General features: G+C 42.0%; 1 protein-coding gene across 3 annotated transcripts in view; it reads right to left on the bottom strand.

Moving 5' to 3' along the window:
• Nucleotides 1-27,436, bottom strand: part of COBL (cordon-bleu WH2 repeat protein) — a 278,439-nt gene that overhangs the window by 71,307 nt on the left and 179,696 nt on the right. For 2 of the 3 annotated variants that reach the window (XM_069461255.1, XM_069461256.1), the window contains 2 exons: nt 3,432-3,570; nt 660-836 (listed from right to left, as the gene is read on the bottom strand). In XM_069461255.1, coding sequence (XP_069317356.1) covers nt 660-836; nt 3,432-3,570 — 316 coding nt within the window. The remainder of the gene's footprint in view (nt 1-659; nt 837-3,431; nt 3,571-27,436) is intronic. The other variant, XM_069461257.1, reaches the window with a different exon arrangement.

Here is a 27,436-nt window from a genome sequence, read left to right as displayed (position 1 = left end):
GAACCAGTACTCGTCCAGAGGAGGGAATGTTATATGTAGTGCTCACTACAGTCCAGAGAAATCCCAGGGAACAGCAAGGAAAGCCCGATCTCAGACCGCACGTGCTGAGAAACGGAAGCAAAACAGGACTTCAGTTGTGGCTATCGGTCCCTCCAGCCAAGCTGAGCCCCCTCCCGTGCTTCAGCTTCCCTTTCTGCAGAGCAGCAGGACCAAGGTGTGGCCACGGGTGACATGGTTCAAAGACTCACTTACAAATGAAGTCTCCCTGGCTTTTGAGCACAGCCCGCCTCGTGCGTTCGCAGCTCACCTGAGTGAGCGGCAGCAGCATCTCCGCACGGTGCGGGACGGCTGCTCACGCGCACACACTCCCAGGGTAGTTCTAATTTGAGGAACATCAGTCCCTCGCTGACTGTCTCCGCCCACAAGGTACAACTTCAGCTGAAGTCTAACCACAGATAAGAATGCTGAACTGGTTAAATCATTCAGAGTGCGCTCTGTGAAATCGTACACGCTGCATTCAGCATTGAGGAAGAAAGCTGAGAAGGAGAGGCACAAACACCGAAAGGCAAGAACGGACAGTCTGGAAACCACGCTGACATCAGCAGACCAGAGAGATGAATGGGCAGCACGGAGCTGGAATGGGAACGAGAGGCACGTACGTCTGGGTCTCGGGTCTGGGGCCCTGGAACCAGCGCCTTCCCCAGGAAAGCCGAGGGGCTCCGCCTCGCCCGGGTCTGTGTCGGGAGGAGGGTAGGGCGGGGGCGGGGGCAGCACCAACTGGGGCGGGCCCCGGGCAGCGCCTCTGGGAGGCTTCTGTGGCACCTGCCGTCCGCCACCTACATGGGATCAACAGGGGTTACTTCAGAAGGTTAGGCCGGCAGACTTCCTGCCCTCCCCCAGAGGACAGCCGCCCTCTCTCCCCAGGCTCCACATCCAGCCTCACTGGGCACCACATCAGCCACACCCACACCACATCCAACCTTCTCGGGCACCTAACCGAACTCGGCCTCACCTGGCGGCAGCGCTGCCCACGCATGCTCTGCCCGTGCGTGTGCTCTGCGGGCGGCCGGTTTGCAAACGCCGGCCTGGCTGCAGCGTTCCTGGCAGGCACCGCTGCACACGCTCTGGGCTGGACTGTTCTTAAAAGCCTCTGAACAGCTTTGTCCAGTTAAAGGAGCTCTTTTTATTCACATTGGTCTTTCTCGGGTTCACAGATTTGTTTTTTAGCTTCCTCCTGTTGCTCTTCTGAATCCACTGACCTACTGTGGACAGACTGATGACTGACTGAGCTTATCTCTTTGCAGCCCATTTATACTTGCAGCCTCTTTGCCTGTTTAGCATAATGGTTTTCAAAGTTTTCTCCGAGGAGTGTCCTGAGCTGCAGGCAGAGGCAGGGTGGCGTGCCCGGGTGGCGTGCCCGGCTGCCGCGCCCGTCTCAGGCAGGCAGGGAGCCCTGGCTCTCCACACCACCTCCTCCCTCGGAGGGCGAATGAGCCAGAATCCGTCTGGGCTGTGCAGCCAGGCGGAAGTGCTGTCACCTGGGGAGCCCGAGGGCGCAGGCACGCAGGAAGGACAGATCCCACTCCAGGACACTTCGGTCAAGACCCAAATCCAACTAGCTATGATACTATTTAGAGCAAGTTATAAAATAAACTTTTCTTTTTACATTTAATGTCTAAATACAAAACTCACTCAACATTTTTTTGTGAGTAGGGGCTACTTTTGTTGTTTTCCAACCTAAAGGCTAAACTTCAGTTAAAAGTTATGTTGTGGTGCTATTTGTGTACTTTTAATTCATGGGGATTCCTGACAGATGGCAGTCTGACACAAAATTGCCACCAAGGCCGCTCCACCATCCCCTGCCCCCCAAAATATTCCAATGAGTAGGAAGGGAGCTCCTGGACTTCTCAACGCTCACAAACACTTGTCTATGGATGAGAGAGAAACCCTTGTAGTGGATTATTACTATTCATACTCTTATAATGTTTCCTGGCAAAGGAATTTTTCCTATGGTTTTCAGTTTTAAAACATCCACCCCCATTTCCACTGCCACCTGTGGGCACCAGCTGACCCCACATGCCGGGCCGGGTTCTCCAAGCACCCCAGACACAAGGACAGTCCTCCAGGGCTGAATCGGGGGGTTCTGCGCTGGGCTGAAATGGGCTGTCCGGCCTGAAGGGTGGCAGGACTCAGCCATGTCCTTACGGCCACTTACGTTGGTGCTTAGAACGTCAAGCAAGGGTTCTGCCCTTTACAAAGTGTGGGGAGAGAGTTTGGAAGGGAGAATGGGTGTCTCTTCATGAAATAGGAGAAAACTGGGTTTATTTTAATGATCCACTGGTAATATTTCCTTTAAATCCGATAGTATTTTCCTTTGGGAAAGAGATGAACTGGCAGCAATACACGTTACTGCTGCTTAGCATAACTGATCACAGGCTGTGAAACGCTACGGCATTGAAAGCGAAGTATTGCCTGGGGGAAGTGCTGAGCAACAGCCGCAGAGCTCTGACTACAGTTTAGATCCTGACAGTGCAACCGCTTATCCTCGGAGTCCTCTCCCTCCTGGGGCTGCAGGCATTAGGCCAAAGGCAAATGTGGGGGTGCTGGGTGGACTGAAGGGCACCCTGCGTGGCCGTCTGGGGGCTTCAGCAGGAGCCCTGACGCATGGCGTTTGGGGGCGTCAGGCTTAGGAGGTGTGAATCCCAGACGGCCATTCTCCAAAGCCTTCTCTGAGGGAGCCATTTCTCTTCCGACTCAAGTGAAGTAACAGATACTGAATGATTTTAAAATAGCCGTAACCACCCCCAGCTCGTGGCCTGGAGACCTCCACCGTTTAGCCTCTGCCCACCTCGCCTATCGCACGGGGGCTGGCTCTGACCAGCTAACAGGTCTCTTTCTGTTCACAGACATCATGATTCCGTCCTCTTTCCTCTGGGTTCTCTTTTTCTCAAAGTATATCAGGGGCTTTGCTAAATACATGCCAGGTCTATAAGGGGAGAGCAACTGCAAACAGGATGGTCAAAAGTGAACTGACGTCAACTCATCACACATCGCACGGGGCCTGCGCCGCCTTTCCGGTGCCAGGTGTCCTTCAAGGCAGCTTCCCCTGATGGCGCACTGAGAACAACTCTTTCTGCCATCAGAGATGCATGTCACACCCTCACACTCACTCGCTCACGCTCACACTCACACGCTCTCCCCAGCTTCAGCCATTCCCCCACCATCCCGCCTTCTCAATGCTAACAGGATTTCCACCAGATATTGCCAGTAGGATAGGAAGCGACTCACAGCTGTTCATTTCCACACGTCTTTCTTTAGCATTAATAGTTTCCGGGTTAATGCCATCACAGACAGGGCCACTGCAAGCGTTAACAGCAGGGCTGACATTCCAGGCCCAAGCAAGCATCCCAGCGCTGCCACGCCTCACTCACCCACTGTGCTCTTCCTGTTCTCCTCCTTGTCCTCTGTGCGGGTGGGGACCAGGGGACTTGGCGGAGGTGGCTGTGGTGGAGGGGGAGCTGGCGCCCGCCGCTTCTTCTTCTGTAAGTCTACCTGTGACCCCAGAGATACCTGTGAAGCAAAGGAAAGACAGGCAGGATCAGGGACACTGTGCTGGGGTGACGGCATGTGGGTAGCGAGCTTGGTGGGAGTCGTCGGTGCTGTACAAGGGTGGCTGGCTCCCTCCCCGGGTCCTCTGAGGCAGGCAGGGGAGGCGGTGAAGTGAGGGCTGGGGTATTTCCCAGCAGTGGTCACAGACAACACCAGGAGCCCGTGGGCAAGGGAGCTCACGCTTCCCTAGGACTCCAGGCAAGTCTGGAGAGCTGCTGAACTTCCCTGTGCCACAAATGAGGACGGCATCCCTTGCTCTTAACTAAATGCAGGACAACTATTCCTCTGCAACAGCTTGGGCTGCCATGATTTGTGATCATGCCAAGGAAGAACGGCTGGAGCGGCTCGGACCTCACCCTCGCTTCCCTGCCTCCGCGCGAGGCGAGGACTGCTAATCGCTGCAGGCCGACCACCTGAATCCAGAACCACAACTACGCTCCTCAGTGTACGGGATGTGGGATCAGTACACGGGGCATGGGTCTCCCACCTAAAGCAGAAATCCAGCTTCTGCTCAAAGACTTTAATGGTGAAAAATTCATAGCTTCTAAAGTCCACACCTTGTCAAACCTGGGCAGTTCTAAGTGCTGAAGATGACATTTGTTTGTAAAATTCTTTGTAAAATTGAATCCACTGATTCCAGTTCTTTATCTCTGAAGAACTGCACAGTTCTCCTCCTTTACTCATTACAGACAAAGTTTTTATTTGTTCACTCTCATTGATTAAAATTCATTTAAAGAGTGCTGAATTACATGCAGAGTAGTGCAGAGTATGTTCAAAGGATGGAAATGATGACTGTTCCCTGTTCCTGCCTTTAGGGAGCTCACAGCCAAGTCTTGGACCCCAGTCCAAAGACTCCCTGATCTCTCAAGGGCCCGCCATGGGGAGGGTGCCTACCAACACCACCACCCACCTCCTCACTTCTGCCCTTGGTCCTAGGTGATCTATTAACTCCTACTTGCACCATGTATACCAGACCTGAGCATACAGCTCCACTGCCCAAGGAGGACGACTTCCTTTTCTGGGCTGGACGTGGTATTTCATACATACATGTATATGGGTATGTATGTGTGTCTGGTCTCTTTTTAATTTTTATCAGTAATTGCCATGGCACTCATACTCAGGGCAATACAGTGAGACTCTGTCTCAAAAAAATAATTTTTATCAGTAATACATATTTATTGTAAAATAGTTTAAAATATACAAGTAAAAGGAAGAAAATAATCATTTTTTTAACACTCAGAGTAACAGTTGGCATATACTGTATTTTTCCAGTCTTTATTTTTTCTTTTAAAAGTGATTTTTTTCTTTTCTTCTACTACAGTATATTATAACCACCTCCTATACCTTTAAAATTCTATAACGTATTTTATGTAAAACATAGACATAAAGTCAAACAGTCCTACAAAGCTCACCGTCAAAACCAGCAAATCCCTGTCTACCACCCACCCCAGCAACAACCACTTCAAACTTTTTTTTTTTTTTTTTGGCATCTACTCTATTTTTATAAATAATAAGTTTATTCTGCTATTTCTTCATTTTTCCATGTTAGATATGGGCTTTCTGCTCCGGAAGATGAGGATTTAGTTCTTTGAGATACACACATAGATACAGATACACACACACTTTTCTTCACTTTCCCAAAAATTATAGCACAAGATTTAGTTAAATTAATATCTGCTGTTTAGTTATACACATATAGTTATTATAATAGGTATTACAATTATGAAAAACAGAAGTATTCCTCAGCAGGAACTTTCTCCTTCTGAGACGTACAATGTGTATGATAATTACACTTTCTCTTTAGCTTACCTTTGTGTTTTCTCTGAACTTGGTAACTGATTTGATTTCTAACTTTTTTCTTCACTGAATTTCCTGGAAATTTCCTTTTCCTCCACTCAGTTCTGGTCCTTTGTTTCCTAGCTCCTCTGCCTTTTTTAACATTTGCTCCTTCATTTCAGTGGTAGACAGTCTCCAGCAGCTTTCTGAGACAACATGTGTACGAGGGAGATTTTTGAGACCTTGAAACTCTAAGTATTTTTTTCTATTACGCTGAACAGTCGGTATGGATGCATATGGAAACCTAGCGTGGAAACGGTTGTCTCTCAGCGCTGAGCCACCTCCTAGCTTGCAAAGGTGCAGGAGGACACCTAGCACCACAGGGAGGCTGCTCTGCCCTGTGGGGTCTGCTTGCCCTCTGCAGGCCTGGAGGCTCCTCCCTTCCTCCTCCCTGCCCTGAAATGTCATGATGGTGAGCCCTGGGGCGGGACACTTTTCATCCACTGTCTGGGGCATTCACTGGCCCCTGCAATCTACATGTGCTTTAATTCTGCAGAATTTTCTAGCGTTTTTCCTTTCAGCTTCTTCTTTCCTGTTTTCTCTTGTTTTCTTTCTCTGGGATTTCAATTAGTTGTGTTTGGGCATTCTAAACCAATTATCTCATGTTTCTTGAATACTTGCTTAATGTTGTTCCCTCTTTCTTGGAAACTTTCTCTACTTCACTGTAAAACTCCTATGAATTTTAAAATTTCTGTTACTGTTCTTTTAATTTCTAAGAGCCCTTTTATACATGTTTTAAATAGCTCATGGTCTTGTTTCCCAGATAGAATATCTTTTCTTTCCTCATTGAAGCCATTATTAATATTTAAATCTTAAAAAAATGTTTTTATATTCACTTTCTTCAGCTTTATGCATTGTATTTTCCTCCAAGATCGATCTCTCTCTCTCTCTCTCTCTCTCTCTCTCTGTCTTGGCCTCTGTATAGCAATTGGGACTTTCCCTCAAGTTTCCGGCAATCCCTGGCTGACAGTTTATGATCTGCGTGTTTCGGGGGATAGGTTCTGTTCACACGCTAGTGGGATCCCGCCAGGTGTCCGGGCAGAAACCTGGTCAGCTCACTGGGGTTCCCCAGGTATCCGTGTCTGCAGGGCTCCCTCCTAAGTCGGCACCTTACACACAGGGAATCCTCAGCCTCCTGCCTGAAGGCGGAAGCTGTCTTTCAGAGCCTAGGGAGCAGGCCCTGAGGCTCCCGTGTAACGTGTGAATTTTCACTTATCCCTATGTTGGTACAGACTCGGTTGTGTCTGACGTGCTGGAGTCCGAGACCGTGATTCTACCACACCTGGGGGGGGGGTGGGAGTGTGGACCCCTGGCTGTGGCAGGCAGGGGGGATCTGGCAGTCTCGCTGCTTCAGATGCAGAGGTTCAGCTGTCCTCTGTCATCAGCTCCTCCCGCACTCTGGTGTGCAGAGGAACGTGTACCCCAAATTCCTGAGCATTGTGGGGGCTGGTCTGATGGCCTCTCCCACCCAGCAGTCAGGTTTCAGCTGCTTCTGCATTGCTAGGCATTTACCACAATGAAAGCACGTGCCAGCCCCCACAGTGTCTACTGACAACAGTTGTCACCTGCCATTGCTGCTTCTCTTCTCTCTGTCACAGTGGACTAATATTTTTATTTATTTTAGTGAGGTTTCAGAGGAGAAACATAAATTTGTTTTACTAGCTGTATTTTCCTATGTTTCTTTCAGCTTTACCGAGGAATAATTGACAAGTAAACATAGTGTGCATATATAAAAATATATGTGGTGTATGATCGATGATGTGATACAAATACATTGTGAAATAATCACTCCAATCAAGCTAATTAACGTATCTATCACTTTACATAATTACCATCTTCTTTTTTTTCCTCCATTTTTTTTTTCTTTTTTTGGATTTGGTGAGAACAATTAAAACCTACCCTCTTAGCAAAATTTCAAATAATTTTGTAATGGTTGCCTAGTGCTCCATTGCACTGAGAAGCCATAATCATATAAATTAACCCTGTTTGTATTTAGCAAAATATTAAGGTTATTTGGCTTTAGCTTTTATAAATTAAACTTCTTAAAACTCTCTGCAACTTTATCTTTTCTCCACATTTCTTTTTTTTTTTTCTCCTTCATTTATTTTTTCTATTTGAGTTGTCAATAAATCCATTTGCTGTAACTCCTCAGGTAAAGAGCACGTACAATCCAGAGTGAAGATGCCAGATTCTAAACTTGCTATCTGCATTTTAAGAATCCTTGTCATAGAGGAGTGATACCAGCAAGATAGCAGAATAGGAAGCCCTAGACTTCATTTCCCTACGAAGATGTTAACTTAACAACAATTTATAGTCTAAAAAGCTTTTACGAGGATGCTAGAGACAAGTTAAGAAGTTACAGAACCCCAGGCAAGCTTAAAGCCAAGAACAGCTGCATTGAAATGGACAAGAAAAGTCATTTCACGTCAGTGGTGACAGCCCTTCCCCTGAGCTGGTACAGCTCAGCATGATCAGGAACAAAAGCCTAATGCATGGCTTCTCCCTGGGGAAGGAAAGAAAAGTTGAATGTACATCTAATATTCCAGATTTTCAGGGGGGCTGCCTGAAGGACTGGTTTCTGTTTTGACTGACTGGGAGCACTGGTGGGGAACTAGCACACTTTGAATGCCCTGGGGCCACAGATAAAAAATGATCTCAGAGGCTGGTGGCAACACAATAGATCTGGCAGTGCCACAGACAGAGGCCAGCACAGCCTGGTGCAATCAGAAGAAAGCACACCAGCACATCTCAGTGCAGTCAGGAGAACAGACATACCTCGGATGTCTGGGGACTGTAGAGAACAAAAAAGAGCCCAGAGGCTGGCTGCAGTGCCAAAAACCTGCAGTACCATAGACAGACACAAAAGGGAGGAAGCATTTGTTTATAAGCTCCTGAATAAGGAATCAGGAAACCTTTCAAACTGGAAATTATACCAACAAGCCCACAGAAGATGCATTTCCAGAAAAGGTTTGGGAGGCCCCAAGAATCTGTAGCTGGGCTGACTAATGGTTGACTATTGTGGTCTTACAATTTAAGAAGCCAGTCTGTAAAGGCAGGGAGAGGTAGCTGTTTTTACAAATGCACAACTTATAGTAAAAAATGACAAGGTGCACAAAGAAACAGGGAAATATGGCCCAACTAGAGGAACAAAATAAATCTCTAGAAAGTAATCCAAAGAAATGCAAGTCTATGACCAGAAAAAAGTTAAAAATAATTTTCTTAAAGAAGTATGATATACTACATGTGAATACACAGATAGACAACTAAACAAAATCAGAGAAACTAGGCATGAACAGAATGATAATAAAGAGAAATATATAAAAATAAGTCAAACAGAAATTCTGGAGCTCGAGAAAAAAATAACTGAATTGCAAAATTCACCAGAGGGGTTCATTGGCAGACTTGGTCAAGCAGAAGAAAGGATCAGCTAATTCAATGACAGATCACTTGAAATCATAGAGTCAAGGAATTTTTTTAAAAATAATGAGAAAAGGTGAACAGAGCCTAAGGGACTTATGGGACGATGCCCCAGGGATCAAAATATGCATTATGGGAATCTGAGAAGTAGAAGGGGCGGGGGGAGGGGGGGCAGAGAACTGATATGAAGAAATAATGGCTGACAACTCCCCAAACTGGAAGAAGAAAATAAACATGCAAAGTCAAGAAGCTTGCAGCCAACTAGAATGAACCCAAAGAGAACCACACCAACACTCATTATAATCAAACTGTCAAAAGTCAAGGAGAGAAATTTAAAAGCAGCAAGAGAAAACTGATGTATTGCGTACATATTATTGGCAAATTTCTCAGCAGAAACTTTGCAGGTCAGAAGTGGGTGGGATGATATATTCAAACTGATAAAAGAAAAAAAAGCCTGACAACCAAGAATACTATTATAATGTCTAGCAAAACTATCCTTCAAAAGTAAAAGGACCTTATCCAAGAAATCACTGCCCAGGCCAATGTCATGAAGCATTTCTGCTATGTTTTCTTCTAGTAGATTTATAGTTTCAGGTCTTACATTTAAGTTGTTTATCCACTGTGAGTAGATTTTTATATATGGTATGAGACAAGCCTCCAGTTTCATTCTTCTGCATGTGAATATCCACCTTTCCCAACACAATTTATTGAAGAGACTCTCCTTTCCCCACTGTGTGTTCTTGGCACCACTGTTGAAAATCAATTGAATATAAATACCTAAGCTTATTTCTAGGCATTCTATTCTGTTCCATTGGTTAATGTGTCTGTTTTTATAACAATACCATGCTGTTTTGACTACAATAGCTTTATATTTTGAAAGCATGGAGTGTGATGCCTTCAGATTTGTTCTTTTTGCTCAAGATTGCTTTGGCTATTTTGAATCTTTTCTGGTTCCTCAGGAATTTAAGGATTGTTTTTTTCTATTTCTGTGAAAAATGACACTGGAAATTTGATAAGAATTGCACTAAATCTGTAGATAACTTTGGGTAGTATGGACATATTAAAAACATGAATTCTTCCAATCCATGAACATGGAATATCTTTCCAATTTTTTGTGTCTTCTTTGATTTCTTTCATCAATGTTTTATAGTTTTCAGTGCACAGATCTTTCACCTTCTTAGTTAAATTTGTTAAAGAAAAAATGCACAAATAGGATTGTATCAAACTAAATAGCTTCTGTACAGCAAAGAAAACAATGGAGTAAAGAGACAATCCATGGATTTGCAGAAAACACTGGCAAACCATGTATCTGGTAAGGGGCTAATATTGAAAATATATAAGAAACTCAAACAGTTCAATAGCAGGAAAACAAATAACTTGATTAAAAAATAAGCAAATGGACAGACATGTCCCAAAAGAAAAGATACAAATGGCCAAAAGATTTATGAAAAAATGCTCAATATCTCTAATTGTCTTGGAAATGCAAATTAAAACCACAATGAGATGTCACTTCACACTTGTTATTATGGCTACTATCAAACAGATGAAGGATAACAAGTGTTGGTGAGAATATGGAGAAGTGGATGGAGAAAATGTTGGTGGAAATGGATATAGTACAGCCATTTTGGAAAATAGCATGGATGTCCCTGAACAAACTGAATATATAATTACCATATGATCCAGCCATCCCACTTCTGTGTTTCATACAAAAGAACTGAAATCAGTATGTCAAAGAGATATCTGCACTCCCATGTTCATTTCACTGTTATTCGCAATAGCCAAGATATGGAACTACACTAAGTGTCAATCAACTATAAATAGGTAAACAAAATGTGGTATGTATACACAATAGAATACTATACAGCCTTTAAGAAAGGAAATTCTGTCATGTGTGACAACATGGATGGAACTGGAGGACATTATGCTAAGTGAAATAAGTTAGGTACAAAAAGACAAATGCTTTATGATCTCATTTATATGTGAAATCTATTAGATTGGTGAAAAAGTAATTGCAGTTTCAGGCCATGAATTTTAAATCATTATAACTAAGCTTGAACACATCTTTATTAATCAAAATAGGAACCATTACCATCAATACATTTTTGCCAATAAGAAATGTTTGTTTATTCCTGTGGTGTAAAAATCTGTGCTTTGGGATTCCATTAACTCTTGGAAAGCATTTTCTCCATCCTACTGGTTGTGGAAGCATTTTTCCTGAAAAAGTTGTCAAGATGCTCGGTTGGCGAGAGGTCAGATGAATGTGGCAGATAAGGCAAAACTTCATAGCCCAATGTGTTCAACTTTTGAAGTATTGGTTGTGCGACGTGAGATCGAGCATTGTCATGAAGAATAATTGGGCCCTTTCTGTTGACTTATGCTGGCTGCAGTCATTGCAGTTTTTGATGCATCTCATTGATTTGCTGAGCAGACTTCTCAGACGTAATGGTTTCAGCGGGATTCAGAAAGCTGTAGTGGATCAGATGGGCAGCAGGCCACCAAACAGTGACCGTGACCCTTTTTTTGGTACAAGTTTGGCTCTAGGAAGTGCCTTAGAGCTTCTTCTTGGTCCAACCACTGAGCTGGTCATCACCTGTTGTCATTTAAATCCACTTTTTATCTCACATCACAATCCGATTGAGAAATGGCTCATTGTTATTATGTACAGTAAGAGAAGATGACACTTCAAAATGACAATTTTTTTGATTTTTAGTCACCTCATGAGGCATCCACTTATCGAGCTTTTTCACCTTTCCAGATTGCTTCAAATGCCGAACAACTACGGAATGGTCAATACTGAGTTCTTTGGCAAGTTCTCGTGTAGTTGTAAGAGGATCAGCTTCGATGAGTGCTCTCAATGTGTAGTTGTCAACTTTCGGTGGGCGGCCACTGTGCTCCTCATCCTCAAGGCTCTCGTGTCCTTTGCAAAAGTTCTTGAACCACCACTGAACTAACTGTATGTTCGTTAGCAGTTCCTGGGCCAAATGTGTGGTTGATGTTGCGAGTTGTCTCTGCTGCTTTACGGCCCATTTTGAACTTGAATAAGAAAATCGCGGGAATTTGCTTTTTGTCTAACATTATTTCCATAGTCTAAAATAAATATAAAATAAACAGCATGTAGTAAGTCCTTAGCAAAAAAACACAAAGTGAAAAATGGACATTAAAATGATGTATAACATAACCACGTTTATTTAAAAACATATTCCAATAGCAAATGGCAAATTTCAACAATGCTAAAACCGCAATTACTTTTGCACCAACCTAAATAAAACAGTTGATCTCGCAGGAGTAGAAAGAAGATTACCAGAAGCTTAGGGCGCAGGAGGAGGGACAGGGAAAGGGGAGATGTTGACCAAAGGCCGCCAAGTTTCAGTCAGACTGGAGGAATAAATCTTACTGCACAGCATGATGACCACAGTTGATGAAATTATTAATACAGTGTTGCATAGTATTATATATTCCAAAATTGCTAAAAGAATATATTTTTAACATTTTTACCACAAAAAAATGATACGAAGGTGAGGTGACAGATTGTTAATTAGCTTGACTGAATATTTCCACAATGTATACATAGATCAAAACATTACATTGTACCCCATAAATATACCTGATTCCTATTTATAAATTAATAAATAAATTTTTTAAATAAATATTAAATAAAGACCGTGCAGATAAAAAAAGTTAATCATTACTAGACTTGTATTACAAGAACTGGTAAAAGGAGTCTTCCAAGTTGAAATGAAAGGATACTAGTTAGCAACACGAAAACGTGAATATAGAAAGATCTCTGGTGTAGTAACTATATAGACAAATACAGAATCCTCTAATGCTGTAATCATAGTGTGTAAATCACTTTTAATTCTGTATAGAATTTAAAAGACTACAGCATAAAAATTACTATAAGTACAAAATTATGTTAATTAATACAAAATATAAAAAGATATAATTTGTTATATCAATAATATAAAGTATGGAGGTGAGATGCAAAGGAATAGAGCATTTGTATGCTACTGAAGTTAAATTTTTATCAATTTAAAATAGATTGTTATAAGATATTTTATGTAAGCCCCATGGTAAGCACAAAGAAAGTACCTAGAGAAGATGCATAAAAGAAAGTCGGAGAGGAATCAAAGTGTGTAATTGCGAAAATCAACGAAGTACAAATAGGTCAGCAAGAGAAGAAAAGAACAAAACTATAAGACATACAGAAAACATAGCAAAATAGCAAGAGTGAGTCCTTTTCTATCAATAATTACTTAATTGTAAATGGATTAAACTCTTCAATCAAAAGATAGAGAGAGGCTTAAATGGATTAAAAAACCAACAACAAGATCCAACTATACACTGTCTACAAGAGACTCACTTTAGATACAAGGATATGAACACGCTGAAAGTGAAAGGACAGAAAAAGATAATTCATGAAAATAGTAACCAAAAGAGAGTGGATATGGCCACAACTGTATCAGATGAAATAGACTTTAAGTTAAAATCTGTCATGAGACAAAGAAGGGCATTATATGATAAAAGGTCAATTCACCAGGAAGGTATCAATTAGTATATAGACCTATCAGCAGAGTACTCAAATATATGAAGCAAACATTAACAAAATTGAAAGTAGAAATAGGCAGAAACACAATTAAAGTAGGATATTTCAATACTCCACTTTGAATAGCAGATAGATTAATCAGAGAGAAGATCAATAAGTACCAGAGGACTTGAACACCACTATGGGACCCAACAGATGTCTATACACATATCCATCTCTATCTCTCTATATATGTTACACACCATGTTTTCCAGGATAGAACACATTTTAGGTCACAAAAGAAATCTTAACAAAATTAAAAAGACTGAAATCATACCAAGTATGTTTTCTGACTATAACAGGATGAAACTAGAAATTAATAGTAAAAGGAAAACTAGAAAAGTCACAAATATGTGGAAATTAAATAATATATTCATGAACAACCAGTGGTTCACAGAAGAAATCACAAGGGATGTTAGAAAATATCCTCAGACAAATGAAAATGAAGACCTAACACACCAAAACTTATGGGATATAGCAAAAGCAATTCTAAGAGGATAGTTTATAACAATAAATGCCTACATTAAAAGTGAAGAAAGATCTTATCAGCAACTTAACTTTACACCTCAAGGAACTAAAAGCAGAACAAACTAAACCAAAATTTAGTAGAAAGAAAGATTAGAGCAAAAATAAACAAAATAGAAAAATAGAAAATTACGAAAGCCAAAAGTTTTTTTTAAAATATTAACAAAATTGACAAACCCTTAGCTAGACTAAGAAAAAATGAGAGAAGACTCCAATAACAAAAATCAAAAATGAAAGAGGAGACATTACAGCTGATGACATAGAAACTAAAAGAATCAAAGGCAAGTATTATAAACAATTATACATCAACAAATTGTATAACCTATAAGAAATGGATAAATTTCCATAAATACACATCCTATAAAACTGAATCATAAAGAAATTAAAAATGTGAAAAGACCTATATAATATGTAAGGAAACTGCATCAGTGATCAAAAACCTCCCAACAAAGTAAAGCCCACTAGATGGCTGCAATGGAGAATTCTACCAAACATTTAGAGAAGAACTAATACAAATTCTTCTCAAACTCTTCCAAAAACTGATGAGGAGGGAAGACTTCCCAACTCATTTTATGATGCCAGAAATACCCTAATAACAAAATAAGACAAACATACTACAAGAAAATTACAGACCAACATCCCTGATGGACATTGACATAACAATCGTCAACCACATACCAGTAAACAGAATTCAGCAACACAATAAAAGGATTATAGACCAAGACTAAGCAGGATTTGTTCCTGGAACGTAAGGATGCTTCAATGTACAAAAATCAGTCAGTGCAATATACCACAGTGAAGGGCAAAAACCACATGATCATCTCAGTTGATGCAGAAAAAGCATCTGACAAAATTTAACACCCTTTTATGATTAAAAACACCCAATAAACTAGGAATAGAAGAAAATTGTGTCAACAAAATAAAACCCACATATAAAAAAAAATCCCATAGCTAATATCATACTCAATAGTGAAAAACTGAAACCTTTCCCTCTAAGATGAGGAACAAGGTAAGGATATCTCTCATCACTTCTATTCAAGATAGTACTGGAAGTCCTAGCCATAACAATCAGGCAAGAAAAAAATATATAAGGCATCTACATTGAAAAGGAAGAAGTGGAATAATTTCTTTTGTATATGATATGATCCTAAAGATTCCACACAAATACATACTACTGTTAGAACTAATACATAAATTCAGCAAAGTTTCAGGGTAAAAAATTAATACCAAGAGATCAGTAATGTTTCTACACACTAAACAATGAATTATCTAAAAAGGAAATTAAGAAAATAATCTCATTTACAATAGCATCAAAAATAATAAAATACTTAGAAATAAACTTAACCAAGATGAAATATTTGCACACCAAAAACTATAAAATGTTGCTGAAAGAAATTTAAAAAGGTACAGTAAATGAAAAGATATCCCATTTTCATGATTACAAGATTTAATATTGTTAAAATGGACATACTATCTGAAGCAATCTACAGATTCAGTGCAGCCCCTTATCAAAATCCCAATGGTAGGTTTTTTTTTTCTCAGAAACAGAAAAAAAGTCTAAATTTCATATGGAATCTCAAAGCACTCTAAATAGCCAAAGCAATCTTGAGGATTTTGAAGAGATACGTGCACACCCACGTTCCCTGCAGCATTGCTCCCAATAGCCAAGAGTTGGAAGCAACATAAAAGTCCACTGATAAATGAATGAATAAAGAAAATGTGGTATATACATACAATGGAATATTATTCAGCCTTGAAGTAAAAGGAAATTCTGAAACATGCTATAACTTGGGTGAACTTTGAAAGATTATGCTAGGTGAAACAAGCCAGTCACAAAAAAACAAATAATGCATGATTCAGTTTACATGTGCTGTCTAAAGTAGTCAAACTCTAAGAAACAGAAAGTAGATGGCGGCTGCCAGGAGCTTGGGGGAGGGGAAAAGAGGAATTATTGTTCAATGGGTATAGAGTTTCAGTTATGCAACATGAGAAAGTTCTAGAGATCTGTTGTGACACAAGGTGCATATATAAAATACTACTGTACTCTACAATTAAAAGTGGTTAAGATTATAAATTTTATGCTATGTGGGTTTTTTACCACAATAATAATAAGAGTCCTTGTCATGTGGTTAACTCACCGAGTTTGTGATAAAATCACTAGGACTCTTTCAAATAAAATCGATATCAATTTTTTCAATTTTTCCTGTTAATGCCTACTTATCAGTTTGGTTCATACTTATCACTTTTGTTCTAACTTGTAAGACTTTTCTGGGCCTGGGTGTGGGTGTGGCATGGTGACGGGGACACTTAGGAGCCTTCACGCAGCCTTGCACCTATCAAAGTGTTCTTACGTAAGAGATGGGATGCTTGGCCTTGCCATTACCTGCATTGTGACAAGCCTGCCCCCACTTTCCATTCTAGTTGTTGACGGAACATTGAAAGCTATCACACCTTGGGTCTGGTTCCTGGATTTCTTTTAGGGCTGACATCAATCTATTAATTAATTGTGGTTATTCAAGTGCTATGTGCTTGCCTACTTTCATTAAGTTCTAGTCCACATTTCTTAATCTCTTCTTAAGATTTTAAGAGACTTTCTTAAATGTCATTATGTCACTTATTCTTTCAATTAACCAGAAAGCAGTTCTGTGACACAAACTGCAATAGAATCAAAAATGTGTGGTGCTCTTGACCTTCAGTTGTTCACAGTCTAATGGAGGCAGATAACTCCATAACACCTGCACAATTTTCTAGGCTGGAAACAGTGCCCCAAACTGTAATTTGCAGCTTATTTTGGGACCTGGTTTGTTCTATGAATCCACACTGGTTAATTGAAGCCATCTGAGCTCATTTCTCTCTGTACAATAACAACATACTCCAGAATTCTGTTGAGTGTCCACATTAAGTTGGAGATAATTAGGGAACATGGAAGTAGTTCTGGTTTAGTCAATTTGAAAAAGCAATTTCACCTGCTGAAAGACAGTTCTGGCTCACTCCTTATTACAAGATTTGGAGAAGAATTAAACTCCTTGAGCCTTTGCCAACATGGCCCAGCTTTGCCACTGGTAGTTCTTTTCCCAGAGTTAATAACATCCATTTGACAAACATTGATTGAACACTATGTATCTTCCAGTCATGGTGCCACTCCTGATAAATTAATTAAGATAACTCGCTTGAAAAGTGTTTGGCAAATTATGAGGCCCTCTGCTACAGATAAGATCTAATGGGAGCTTGTTTTAGTTTAAGGTGCTTAAACAAAGGGGTTCTACTAGATGCATTTACAGACGTTGAGAAAATATTATTAACATTGGAAGCAACAAAGATTTCTTAAACATTTACTGAGGGTGCCAATCATATCTCATGAGACTATCTCAAACTCCCCAAAAGAAAGGTAATTTTACTATTTCTATTTTATGCAGGAAGAATCTGAAGATTATGAAAGATAACTTGTCTCAGGTCATACGGCTAACAAGTGAGCAGAGTCAGGATTAACCCTGGTTTGCCTCCAGCCCACTCTCCTTGTACTGCCTTCCCAGTCTCAAGCCAATAGGTCAGGAAGAAATACCCTTTGCACTTGTGATACTGCAAGTGACTGAAGTCCATGGAGTTCCATTGTCCCTCATGGTAAAACATTCACCTGCTGGGTACTAGGAACCGGTTTGTGCTTGGAAGTATTGCTTTAGAAAACATTTTTTAAATCAGCACAATTCTTTGAGGAATACTTAAAATCTAGTCCTGCTTGCTTCAGAGAGCTTGTTCCCATTTCCCTCACCTCTCAGCCCCTGGCAACCACCATTCCGCTCTTTGATTCTGTGAATTGATTATTTTAGAAAGAAATCTAGCGAGTTTTCTTTGGCTCACTTGTATGTGCCCATTGCCTTGTATGGAGCTTGGCATCGACTACATGAATGAAAGAATGAGTGAATGGATGAATGAACACATAAGTGGACACAGCGTGCTGAACCCTGCTCATCTTCACAACACGTGCTGATGGAGGCACTATGGCTGTCCTTCTGCTTCAACAGAACGCATGAGACCGTGAACGTATCCACTTCCCTAAGAGTAATGTGAACATGATGTGTGTGTACAGATAAAAAGTGTAAAGGGATGTGGAAGATAAACACACTCATGGTCATTAGGCACTTTTTATTAAGTCCCCACAAAATGCCACACCCAGAGTAAGTATGGGGTCAAAGAGGGACACAGGAACGTGGGCTGTATGTCTCGTAGTGAGAATCACATCTGTCCTCTTTAAATTAGACCGACTTCCCAAACAAACACTTTCTGACCTCAAGTCTGGTGTTACACATAATTGGCACAATGAGATTAAGAGACCAAAGAGGTCAAAGTGGAATGAATGTTTTCAAAAAAGACTGAGAAATCTACTGCTCTGTCTCTGCTATTGGGGAAAGCTTCCTTGCTACCACACACCAGATGGAAAGGATTGTAAGATCAGCCCTGACCAAGCAAAGAGGTATCCTAGTCAGCTTGGGCTGCTACAGCAACTACAGCACAGACTGGGTGGCTTGAAGCACAGACATTTATCTCTCACAGTCCTGGAGGCTGAGAAGTCCAAGTTCAAGGTGCTAGCAGATTTGGTGACTGATGAGGAATCTCTTCCTGGTTTTCAGGCAACTGTCTTTTTGTTGTGTCCTCACATGGCGGAAAGAGACCTAGGAGAGCTTTGGGGTGGGGGGTTCCTTTTACAAGGGCACTTAATTCCATTAACAAGGGCTCCACCCTCATAAGCGAATCACCTCCCAAGGGCCTACCTTCTAATACCATCACCTTGTAGGTTAGGATTTCAACATCTGAGTTTTAGGGGACAAAAACATTTGATCCATAACAAGATGTATGTGTACAGATAAAAAGTGTAAAGGGATGTGGAAGATAAACACACTCATGGTCATTAGGCACTTTTTATTAAGTCCCCACAAAATGCCACACCCAGAGGAGGTACGGGGTCAAAGAGGGACCCAGGAACGTGGGCTGTATGTCTCGTAGTGAGAATCACATCTGTCCTCTTTAAATTAGACTGACTTCCCAATCAAAGGCACTCCATTTCCTGGTTCTAGGACGGAAAAAAGGATAGGAACAAGCTCTCTGAAGCAAGCAGAACTAGATTTTAAGTATTCCTCAAAGAATTGTGCTAACTGATTAAAAAAATGTTTTCTAGGGCCGGGCACGGTGGCTCATGCCTGTAATTCTAGCACTCTGGGAGGCCGAAGTGGGAGGATCGCTCGAGGTCAGGAGTTTGAGATCAGCCTGAGCAAAAGCGAGACCCCCCGTCTCTATTAAAAATAGAAACAAATGATCTGGACAGCTAAAAATATATACAGAAAAAAATTAGCCGGGCATGGTGGCACATGCCTGCAGTCCCAGCTCCTCGGGAGGCTGAGGCAGAAGGATTGCTTGAGCCCAGGAGCTTGAGGTTGCTGTGAGCTAGGCACTCTAGCCTGGGCAACAGTGCGAGACTCTGTCTCAAAAAAAAAAAAAAAAAAAAAAAAAAAAATGTCTTCTACAGAAACACAATAAAATAAAATTTTAAAAAATGTGACCCATATTGTCAACAGGATTTCAGAATGGCTGAATTTAAGCCCCTCATCAATGGCCTCTTCCCCCCAATCAACAAGAGTGTCAATAACCATTCTTGTTTTTTATCAAAGTGAAAAGCGTTCTAACTACTTTTAAAAGGTATGTTTTTGAGTATTAGGGTTAGCAATTTTAATGATTATTATGTGTGTGAGTGAGACAGAAAGAAAGAATTGGTTGTTCATGTCCATTAAAGCTTTTTTTTTCCTACTGTGGTGTTGATCTGTCTTAGCAATATCCTATAAATTACATGTATATTGTCAATATTTTGCCTAGTTTGTCATGGCCTTTTAATTTTCTGCATTTTACTTTTTTAGAAGGTAAAATTTTATGTAATTCAATCTGTCATGGTTTTCTCTCACTTTTTTTGGTGTCTAATGCTGTGGCATACTAAGAAAAGGCCTCTTGATTCAAAATTTAAAAATTTCTATTGTTTCAAAATAACTTTATTGTTTAATTTTTTTACATTTTTACTTTAAGTCAACCTGGACTTAATTTTGTTATGTGCCCTGCATTTCCTCTAAATGTTTAGTTTAGAAGGAAGATGACATTTACTTTATAAATCTGCAGGCATCTACGTAAGCACAAAATACAATACTATGAACAGAATGAGGTGTGAAAAACTGGTGTTATAACTGATGTTTCCTTTACTAACTAAAATATAAAGTTGCATCTCATCCACAGAGAATCTAGCTTGCTGGAAATCCCGCCTGTTCAGAACACAGACCCAAACCATGGGAGCCGGACTACCCGAACTCATGTCAGAGTGGCCTCCTGCAGGATGCACCTGCCCCAGCCCCCGCCCTGCATCCTGGCAGCCCTTAGCGGCTCCTGTCACCACAGCCATCCAATTCTGTCTCCACTAATTAATAAACCCAAAATTTCCTGGGAAGGGTCAGGGTCAAGTCTGAAAATCAGAAAAGTTCATGATTCATTCTATAAAGGGAAACTTAAATAATTTCTTTTAAAAAAAGGTTCATGCTTAAAGGGATAAATCCTCAGTCATCTAACGTAGTTATTTCTTTGTTGTGTTCTCACTTGCCAGGATCACCAGGGGCCAACGGTCTAGTATAATGAGGCTGCTCTGGATTAAACTTTACATTTTAAGCTATTAATCTTTTACATGATGATTATTACATGCAATTTCCTTTAAATACACTTGTATTATTAAGGTTATGACCACAAAGATCATAAGCCAGAACAGCCTAGAAAAGCATCAAGAAATGAGAACGCAGTGTTGTTAACACTTGGATCAGATGAGTTGCTTGTCCTCTCTGTGCCTCAATTTCCCCATGTGTAAAACAGGGACAGAAATAGTACTTGCTGCTTTTTTAGTTACTATGTGTAGTATCATGAGAAGTAAAGAGACCAGTACCCTTACTGGTGGACAGGTTATTCTTACCATCATCCCATTCACTCCCCTAACCAATAATAGACAGCCTAACAGGAACCTGCATACTCAGATGTCAGCCCCAGAATCAGACCTGTACTGACATAAATCTTGGTTTCAACTCTTATAGAGAACAGCAGGGTCCTCAGGGAATTTAGCCAATCTTTGCCTCTCTCATTAGATTTCAGCACAGATTTTGAACCAGCCTGCTAGCCCTGGTCCCTACCAGCTGCACAAACTTGCACAAATACTTAACCTCTCTGTGCCTGGGTTTCCTCGTTTTAAATGGGAGAATGATAGCACCTACATACTGGCACAAGAACAAAGACATAGAACAATGGATCAGAACTGAGAACCCCGATACAAAACCACCCTCATATAGCCATCTGATCTTTGACAAAGGAGACAAAAACATACAATGGGGAAAAGAATCCCTATTCAATAAATGGTGCTGGGAAAATTAGCCACATGTAGAAGACTAAAACAGGATCCGCACCTCTCACCACTCACAAAAATTAATTCACAATGGATAACAGACTTAAACCTAAGGCATGAAACTATAAGAATTCCGGAAGAAGAGGTTGGAAAAACTGTTATAGATATTGGCATAGGCAAAGAATTTGTGAAGAAAACCCCAAAGGTAATCATAGCAACAACAAAAATAAATGGGACCTGATTAAATTTAAAAGCTTCTGCACAGCCCAGGAAACAGTCAATAGAGTGAACTGACAACATACATAATGGGAGAAAATCTTCGGATGCTATATATCCAGTAAAGGGCTAATAACCAGAATCTACAAAGAATTCAAACAAATCAGCAAGAAAACATCAAACATCAAACAACCCCATTAAAAAGTGGGCAAAAGACATGAACAGAAGCTTTTCAAAATATGAAAAAATGCTCAATGTCTCTAAGCATCAGAGAAATGCAAATCAAAACCACAATGAGATATCACCTAACTCCAGTGAGAATGACTTCTATCAACAACTCCCACAACAACAGATGTTGGCATGGATGCAGAGAGAAAAGAACACTTATACCCTGTTGGTTGGACTGCAAACTAGGACAACCTCTATGGAAAGCAGTATGGAGATACCTTAAAGAATTAAAAGTAGAACTATCACTCAATCCAGCAATCCTACTAGTGGGTATTTACCCAAAGGAAAAAAAGACATTTTATAAAAAAGACACTTGCACTCAAATGTTTATAGCAGCAAAACTCACAATTGCAAAGATGTGGAAACAACCCAAGTGCCCATCAATACATGAGAGGATTAATAAAATGTGGTATATGTATACCATGGAGCACTACTCAGCCATAAAAAAAAAAAATGGTGAACTAATATCTTTCATAACAACCTGGATGGAACTAGAGACCACCTTTCTAGGTGAAGTATTACAAGAATGGAAAAACAAACACCACATGTACTCACTATTAAATTGGAACTAGTAAAATTCAATGGAATTCAAGCAGGTGGGAGGTAGAAGAAAGGGATGGGTACTGTTTGTACCCGCATGGTATTCTGAAATAAAAAAATAAAAGAATAGTAATAGTTACTAAAAAAATGATAGCACCTACCTCACAGGGTTCATGTAAGAATTAAATGAGTGCTGAGAAATGTCCCCACCTGCCAACCAATGTTGTTTAAAAATTGTTGTTATAAATAAATAGAAAATGTTGTTATAAATAAATAGAAAACAAGCTCAATGACATAAAAGAGACACAACATCTTAAAGCCAGAATTCCAACTCCTTTATTTTGTAGATGAGAAAACAAAAGGCCAGAAGTTAAATGACATTTTTAAGACCAACCCTACATTACCCACCTTCACTGACAGGAGAGAGAATAATAATGCCCACGCTACTGTTTGGTGACACTTGTCACGTGCTAAGGGTAAGATCTGTGCCAAGGGGTTCATGGGCATCATTACGGTCTTGTTTCTGTTCTTTCATTCTGGTTGGGGTTTCCCAGGAGGCTTCCCTCCTGATGCTGACCCACCCTCTGTGCTCTCGGGATTCCTGCCCAGGTTAAAGCGACAGGCTGCATGGAAATAAGTCTCAAGTACTAACATGAAAGAACGACTTTAATCCCTGGGAATTTAAGGAGGGGTTGAAGGGGACGGTAACATCTTATCCTGGTCTTAGCAGAACGATTTGGGAGCACCCAGCACCTTGCAGGGCTCCCTAAATCACACCACAAAGAACATATCCAACCACCAGTGAAATATAAGACGTGGAGGCTCTGAATCTTTGATTTCCCTGTGTAGTCTTAATTTCAAAAGTGAATCTCGCTGTCAGAGGATATGCTACCATCTTATTGTAGTCACTATAAATAAAGCAGTATTGATCCATGTGCACAAATGCCATACTTGATGGCAGCAGAATCCCGGCTGGTGTCATGCAGGCAGATGGACGGGTAAATTCTAACTTAACTGACACTTGCCATTTCAGTCCAAAATACGCCCCCACCCCACAAGTCCTCCCAGGAACTGCAGCAAACATGCACCATAGACCTATACCCAAGATGCGGGAAATTTTTATCAGCTATTTGCTACTGTTAGTTAAGTACAAAATCACCCCATTTTCTGCCATGAATTCTATTTTACTATTTAGACTCCTAAGAAAGGTTGAAAAGACTCCCATCAAATGCCTACGGTCAAACTAAATGATGCCCTCTGGTTGTTTATATTTCATTTGCTAAAATTCAAGCCCTCTTCACAGGTGGGCACAGGCACGCTGGCAGGGAAAATAATTTCTATCATCGTAATCCTTGTTAATTACAGAAAGAAAAACACTGGGCATGCTTCATGGAAAGTTAGGAGAAAAAACAAAAGTTACTGCTTACGCACTTTCTACCTGACTTATAAGAAAATGCCTTAAAACAGAATACTAATGTGCCCCTAGTGATTTTTTATTGTAAATTGATAGTTTATAATTGTATAAATTTGTGGGACATAAAATGATGTTATAATTTATGAATATAATGTGGAATAATTAAGCCAAGCTAATTAACATATCCATCATCTCAAATACTTGGCATATTTTGTGGCCCTAGTTTGTAACAGAGCTTTTAATAGGGAAGACTCATCTGATTTCCCTCATATTCCTTGATGCTTGTTATTTCAGCAAAACTTTGTTAAGGGTTAATTTTTCCGTTTAAATTGTTTTAGCTATAAACATACGTAGACATTTATAATCTTTTTACATTTCAAAATAGTGGGAGGAAATCCTTCTTCTTTTGAAGTTTTCCACCCATGCACATATAGAAGTTGCCTGCTGCTGGTACTGATACTCGGCGGGCAGACCCCTCACCTCCGGATGCCGACTGAGCCCAGCGTTGGGGGGGTCAGAACCCCCAGAGGGCCCTTAGAGGCGAGACAGGATTCCATCTCATCCCCCACACACAGAATGTGGGAGAAGCCTAAGATTTAAAAAGCAGCTCCCTGGAATGGAGGATGCAGAAGCAGCAATAATAAACAGAAGTGGTGATACGTAAACTGAGCCAGGATGTTTAATAGCATCTCCCACTTGTAGTGAACAATCCCCCAGTTCCGAGAGAATGGCTTTCCTGCTAGGAGATAGCAAAGCATCTCTCCTTCCTCCTGCAGAGTCCTGCCTGCCAGGCCCACGATTCCACTGTGCCCCCTGCCCCCAGCGGAAAGCTGGAGGACACCTTCATAGGACCAGTGAGAATCCTCCCTTGCCGGTGCCTCTAATCAGATCCAGTCTCACCTGAGCCCCTGTGCCTCCAGTCTCAGGCACTCCTGGCTTTGTTCTCCTCCTTTCCTGGCCTCAGTGGCCAATCACTGCAAGGATCCTCTTGCCAGCATCCTAATTCCCCACTGTCGACTGAGAGCAACCACTCTCCCAGTGGCAAGAGCTCAGAGTCATTTTGTCTGTTTTTGTGCTACATATAATGATGTCTGGCTTCCTCTGCTCTGCGAGCTGCATCTGTTGCTGGGCATAGCTGCAGACAGTTCACCCTCAGTGCAGTGCAGTGCCTGCGTGAAGAAACCACCCTTTACCTGCCCATCCGTGGAGAAGTCTTTGGTTGGTGTCCAGTTTGGGGGTAGTGTGAACAGCGCTGCTGTGCACACCCGCATGCATGGTTTGGCGCCGTGCTGGGGGTGCCTGGGTCTTGGGGTATGTGCATGGCCGGCTGTATAGCCTCTGGCAAACAGTTTTCCAAAGTGACCGTTTGGAAATCCTTGTTCTTATTCCTCTGTTTGCTTTCCCCACCTGTGGCCCCCTGGGTTACCCCGCCTTCACTCCCTTCCCTGTTAGCAATCTGATCTTACCCGCATCCCAGAAAAAGCAGCGGTCCCCACGTAGGAGCTGGCTCCCCAAACACGGAGCCTGCTCTCTGAAGGAAAGCTGCTTCCCCAAGTTCACCCTTCCCGGGGGTGCGGCCAGCCTCGGGGAGCCCCTCCAGCTCCTGTGTGGATGGATCTCCAGCACCTTTTTATCCACGGACACCTCTTCCCCCCCTCCTATCTCGGAGCCATCTCTCTCTCACACACTTGCCTTGAAGTCTACTGGAGGAACGGTTTCCCCGGTCTTCCCTCTCCCCCGCCCATCACCCCGCCTTCCCCAGCGCGCAATGCCCTGGGCAGATGCCCCTGACAAGGCCTTTGAGTCCCCGCTGGCGGCCTCCTGCCTGAGCTGCACGCCTGCAGATTCTGCCTCTGCTCTCAGTCTGCTCCTCACAGCAGCCTCTTTCCTCCTCTCTGTTTCTCACACACTCGTGTGTCCCGGCTACTACCGTGTGCAGTAATTCTCACACAGTGCATGTGACCAAGCCCACGAGCTCCAGGCACTAAGGCCAGCATCTTCTTCACCCACTCCTCCTGCAGACAGCTCAGCCCCATGGGGCTCACATCGTAATCTCCACCTATGGGGCCCTTTTGCATATTCTTTACATCTGCGGTCCCCAATCCCCGGGGCCACAGACTGGTACTGCTCTGTGGCCTGTTAGGAACCGGGCTGCATAAGGGGACGTGAGCAGCGGGCAAGCAAACAAAGCTTCATCTGTGTTCACAGCCGCTCCCCATCACTCACGTCACCGCCTGAGCTCTGCCTCCTGCCAGATCAGTGGCAGCATTAGATTCTCACAGGAGCGTGAACCCTACTGTAAACTGCGCATGGAGGGATCTAGGTTGTGGCCCCTTATGAGAATCTAATGCCTGATGACCTGAGGTGGAGCTGAGGCTGTGATGCTAGCCCTGGGGAGCGGCTGCAAATACAGATTATCATTAGCAGAGAGGTTTGACTGTTCAATAAATGCAATGAGCTCGAATCGTCCTGAAACCATCCCTCTAGCCCCCATCCGTGGAAAAACTGTCTTGCATGAAACCAGTCCCTGGTGCCAAAAAGGTTGGGGACCACTGCTTTAAATGCTGGATTCTTTGCAGCTGCCACCAGGCCTTGCCCTTCTGTTCTTACCGTGAAAGTCTCAAAACCACATCTTCCCCCGGCCCCTCCACTACTCCCGCCTTCGCATTTCCTGCCTGAGTCACCTAGATGCCTCTCACCTCACTGTCTTGCTCAGTCTCCTTCTCTGAGTCAGTTTTCCCCATGCTACTAGGGCTGAGCACTCATTTGTGTATTGAGAACCGTACTAAATGCCAACCATATGCCAGGCACGGCTCTCCACAAGGAGGGAGAGCCTCAGAAAGAGAGCAAGTTCCTTCCCCCTGCTCAGAGAGCTTGCGTCTCAGCGAGGAAGACAGAGATAAACAACTGCATAATGTTAGGTAGTGCCACGTTCTGTTAAACATGAAACAAGGTAGTGACATGTTCCCGTGGGGCTGAGGACAGCGTTGACAGGTGACAGAAACAGCAGGGTCACGAAAGGCCCCCGAGCAGGGGGACAGTGGACTTGAGTGGTGCGAAGGAAGCACCGGGGTGAAAGTACAGGGGAGGCTATTCCAGGAGAGAACGAGAAGAGTGGGGACTGCTTGGCCTTTTCTTTTTCTATTAAATTGATATATAATAATTGTACATATTTATGGGGAATAGAGTGATACTTTGATGCACATGTACAACGTGTAATGATCAAATGAAGGTAACTGGGACACCCATCACCCCAAACATTTATCATTTCTTTGTACTGGAAATATCTCAGATCTCTTCTGATTATTTTGAAATATATCATTAATATTGTTTACTATAGTCACCCTGCTGTGCTGTCAAACGACAGAACTTATTCCCTCGAACTGGATGTGCTTCTCCCCACTGTTCTGCGCTCCACCACCATGAGATCAAACATTTAGCTCCCGCATATGAGTGAGAACGTACAAAATTTCCTATGTCTAGCTTATTTCATGTAACATAATGGCCCCCAGTTCCATCATGTTATTGCAAATGACAGGATTTCATTCTTTTTATGGCCAAGTAGTATTCCACTGTGTATATGTACCGCATTTTCTCCCCCATTTAGATAATAGTCATCCACTGATGCACACTTAGGTTGATTCCATATCTTGGC

This window comes from Eulemur rufifrons, chromosome 29 (genome assembly GCF_041146395.1).
Source record: "Eulemur rufifrons isolate Redbay chromosome 29, OSU_ERuf_1, whole genome shotgun sequence".
Classification (NCBI taxonomy): Eukaryota; Metazoa; Chordata; class Mammalia; order Primates; family Lemuridae; genus Eulemur; species Eulemur rufifrons.
The sequence above is the reverse complement of the archived record's forward strand: the minus strand, read 5'-3'. Positions and strand labels throughout refer to the sequence as shown.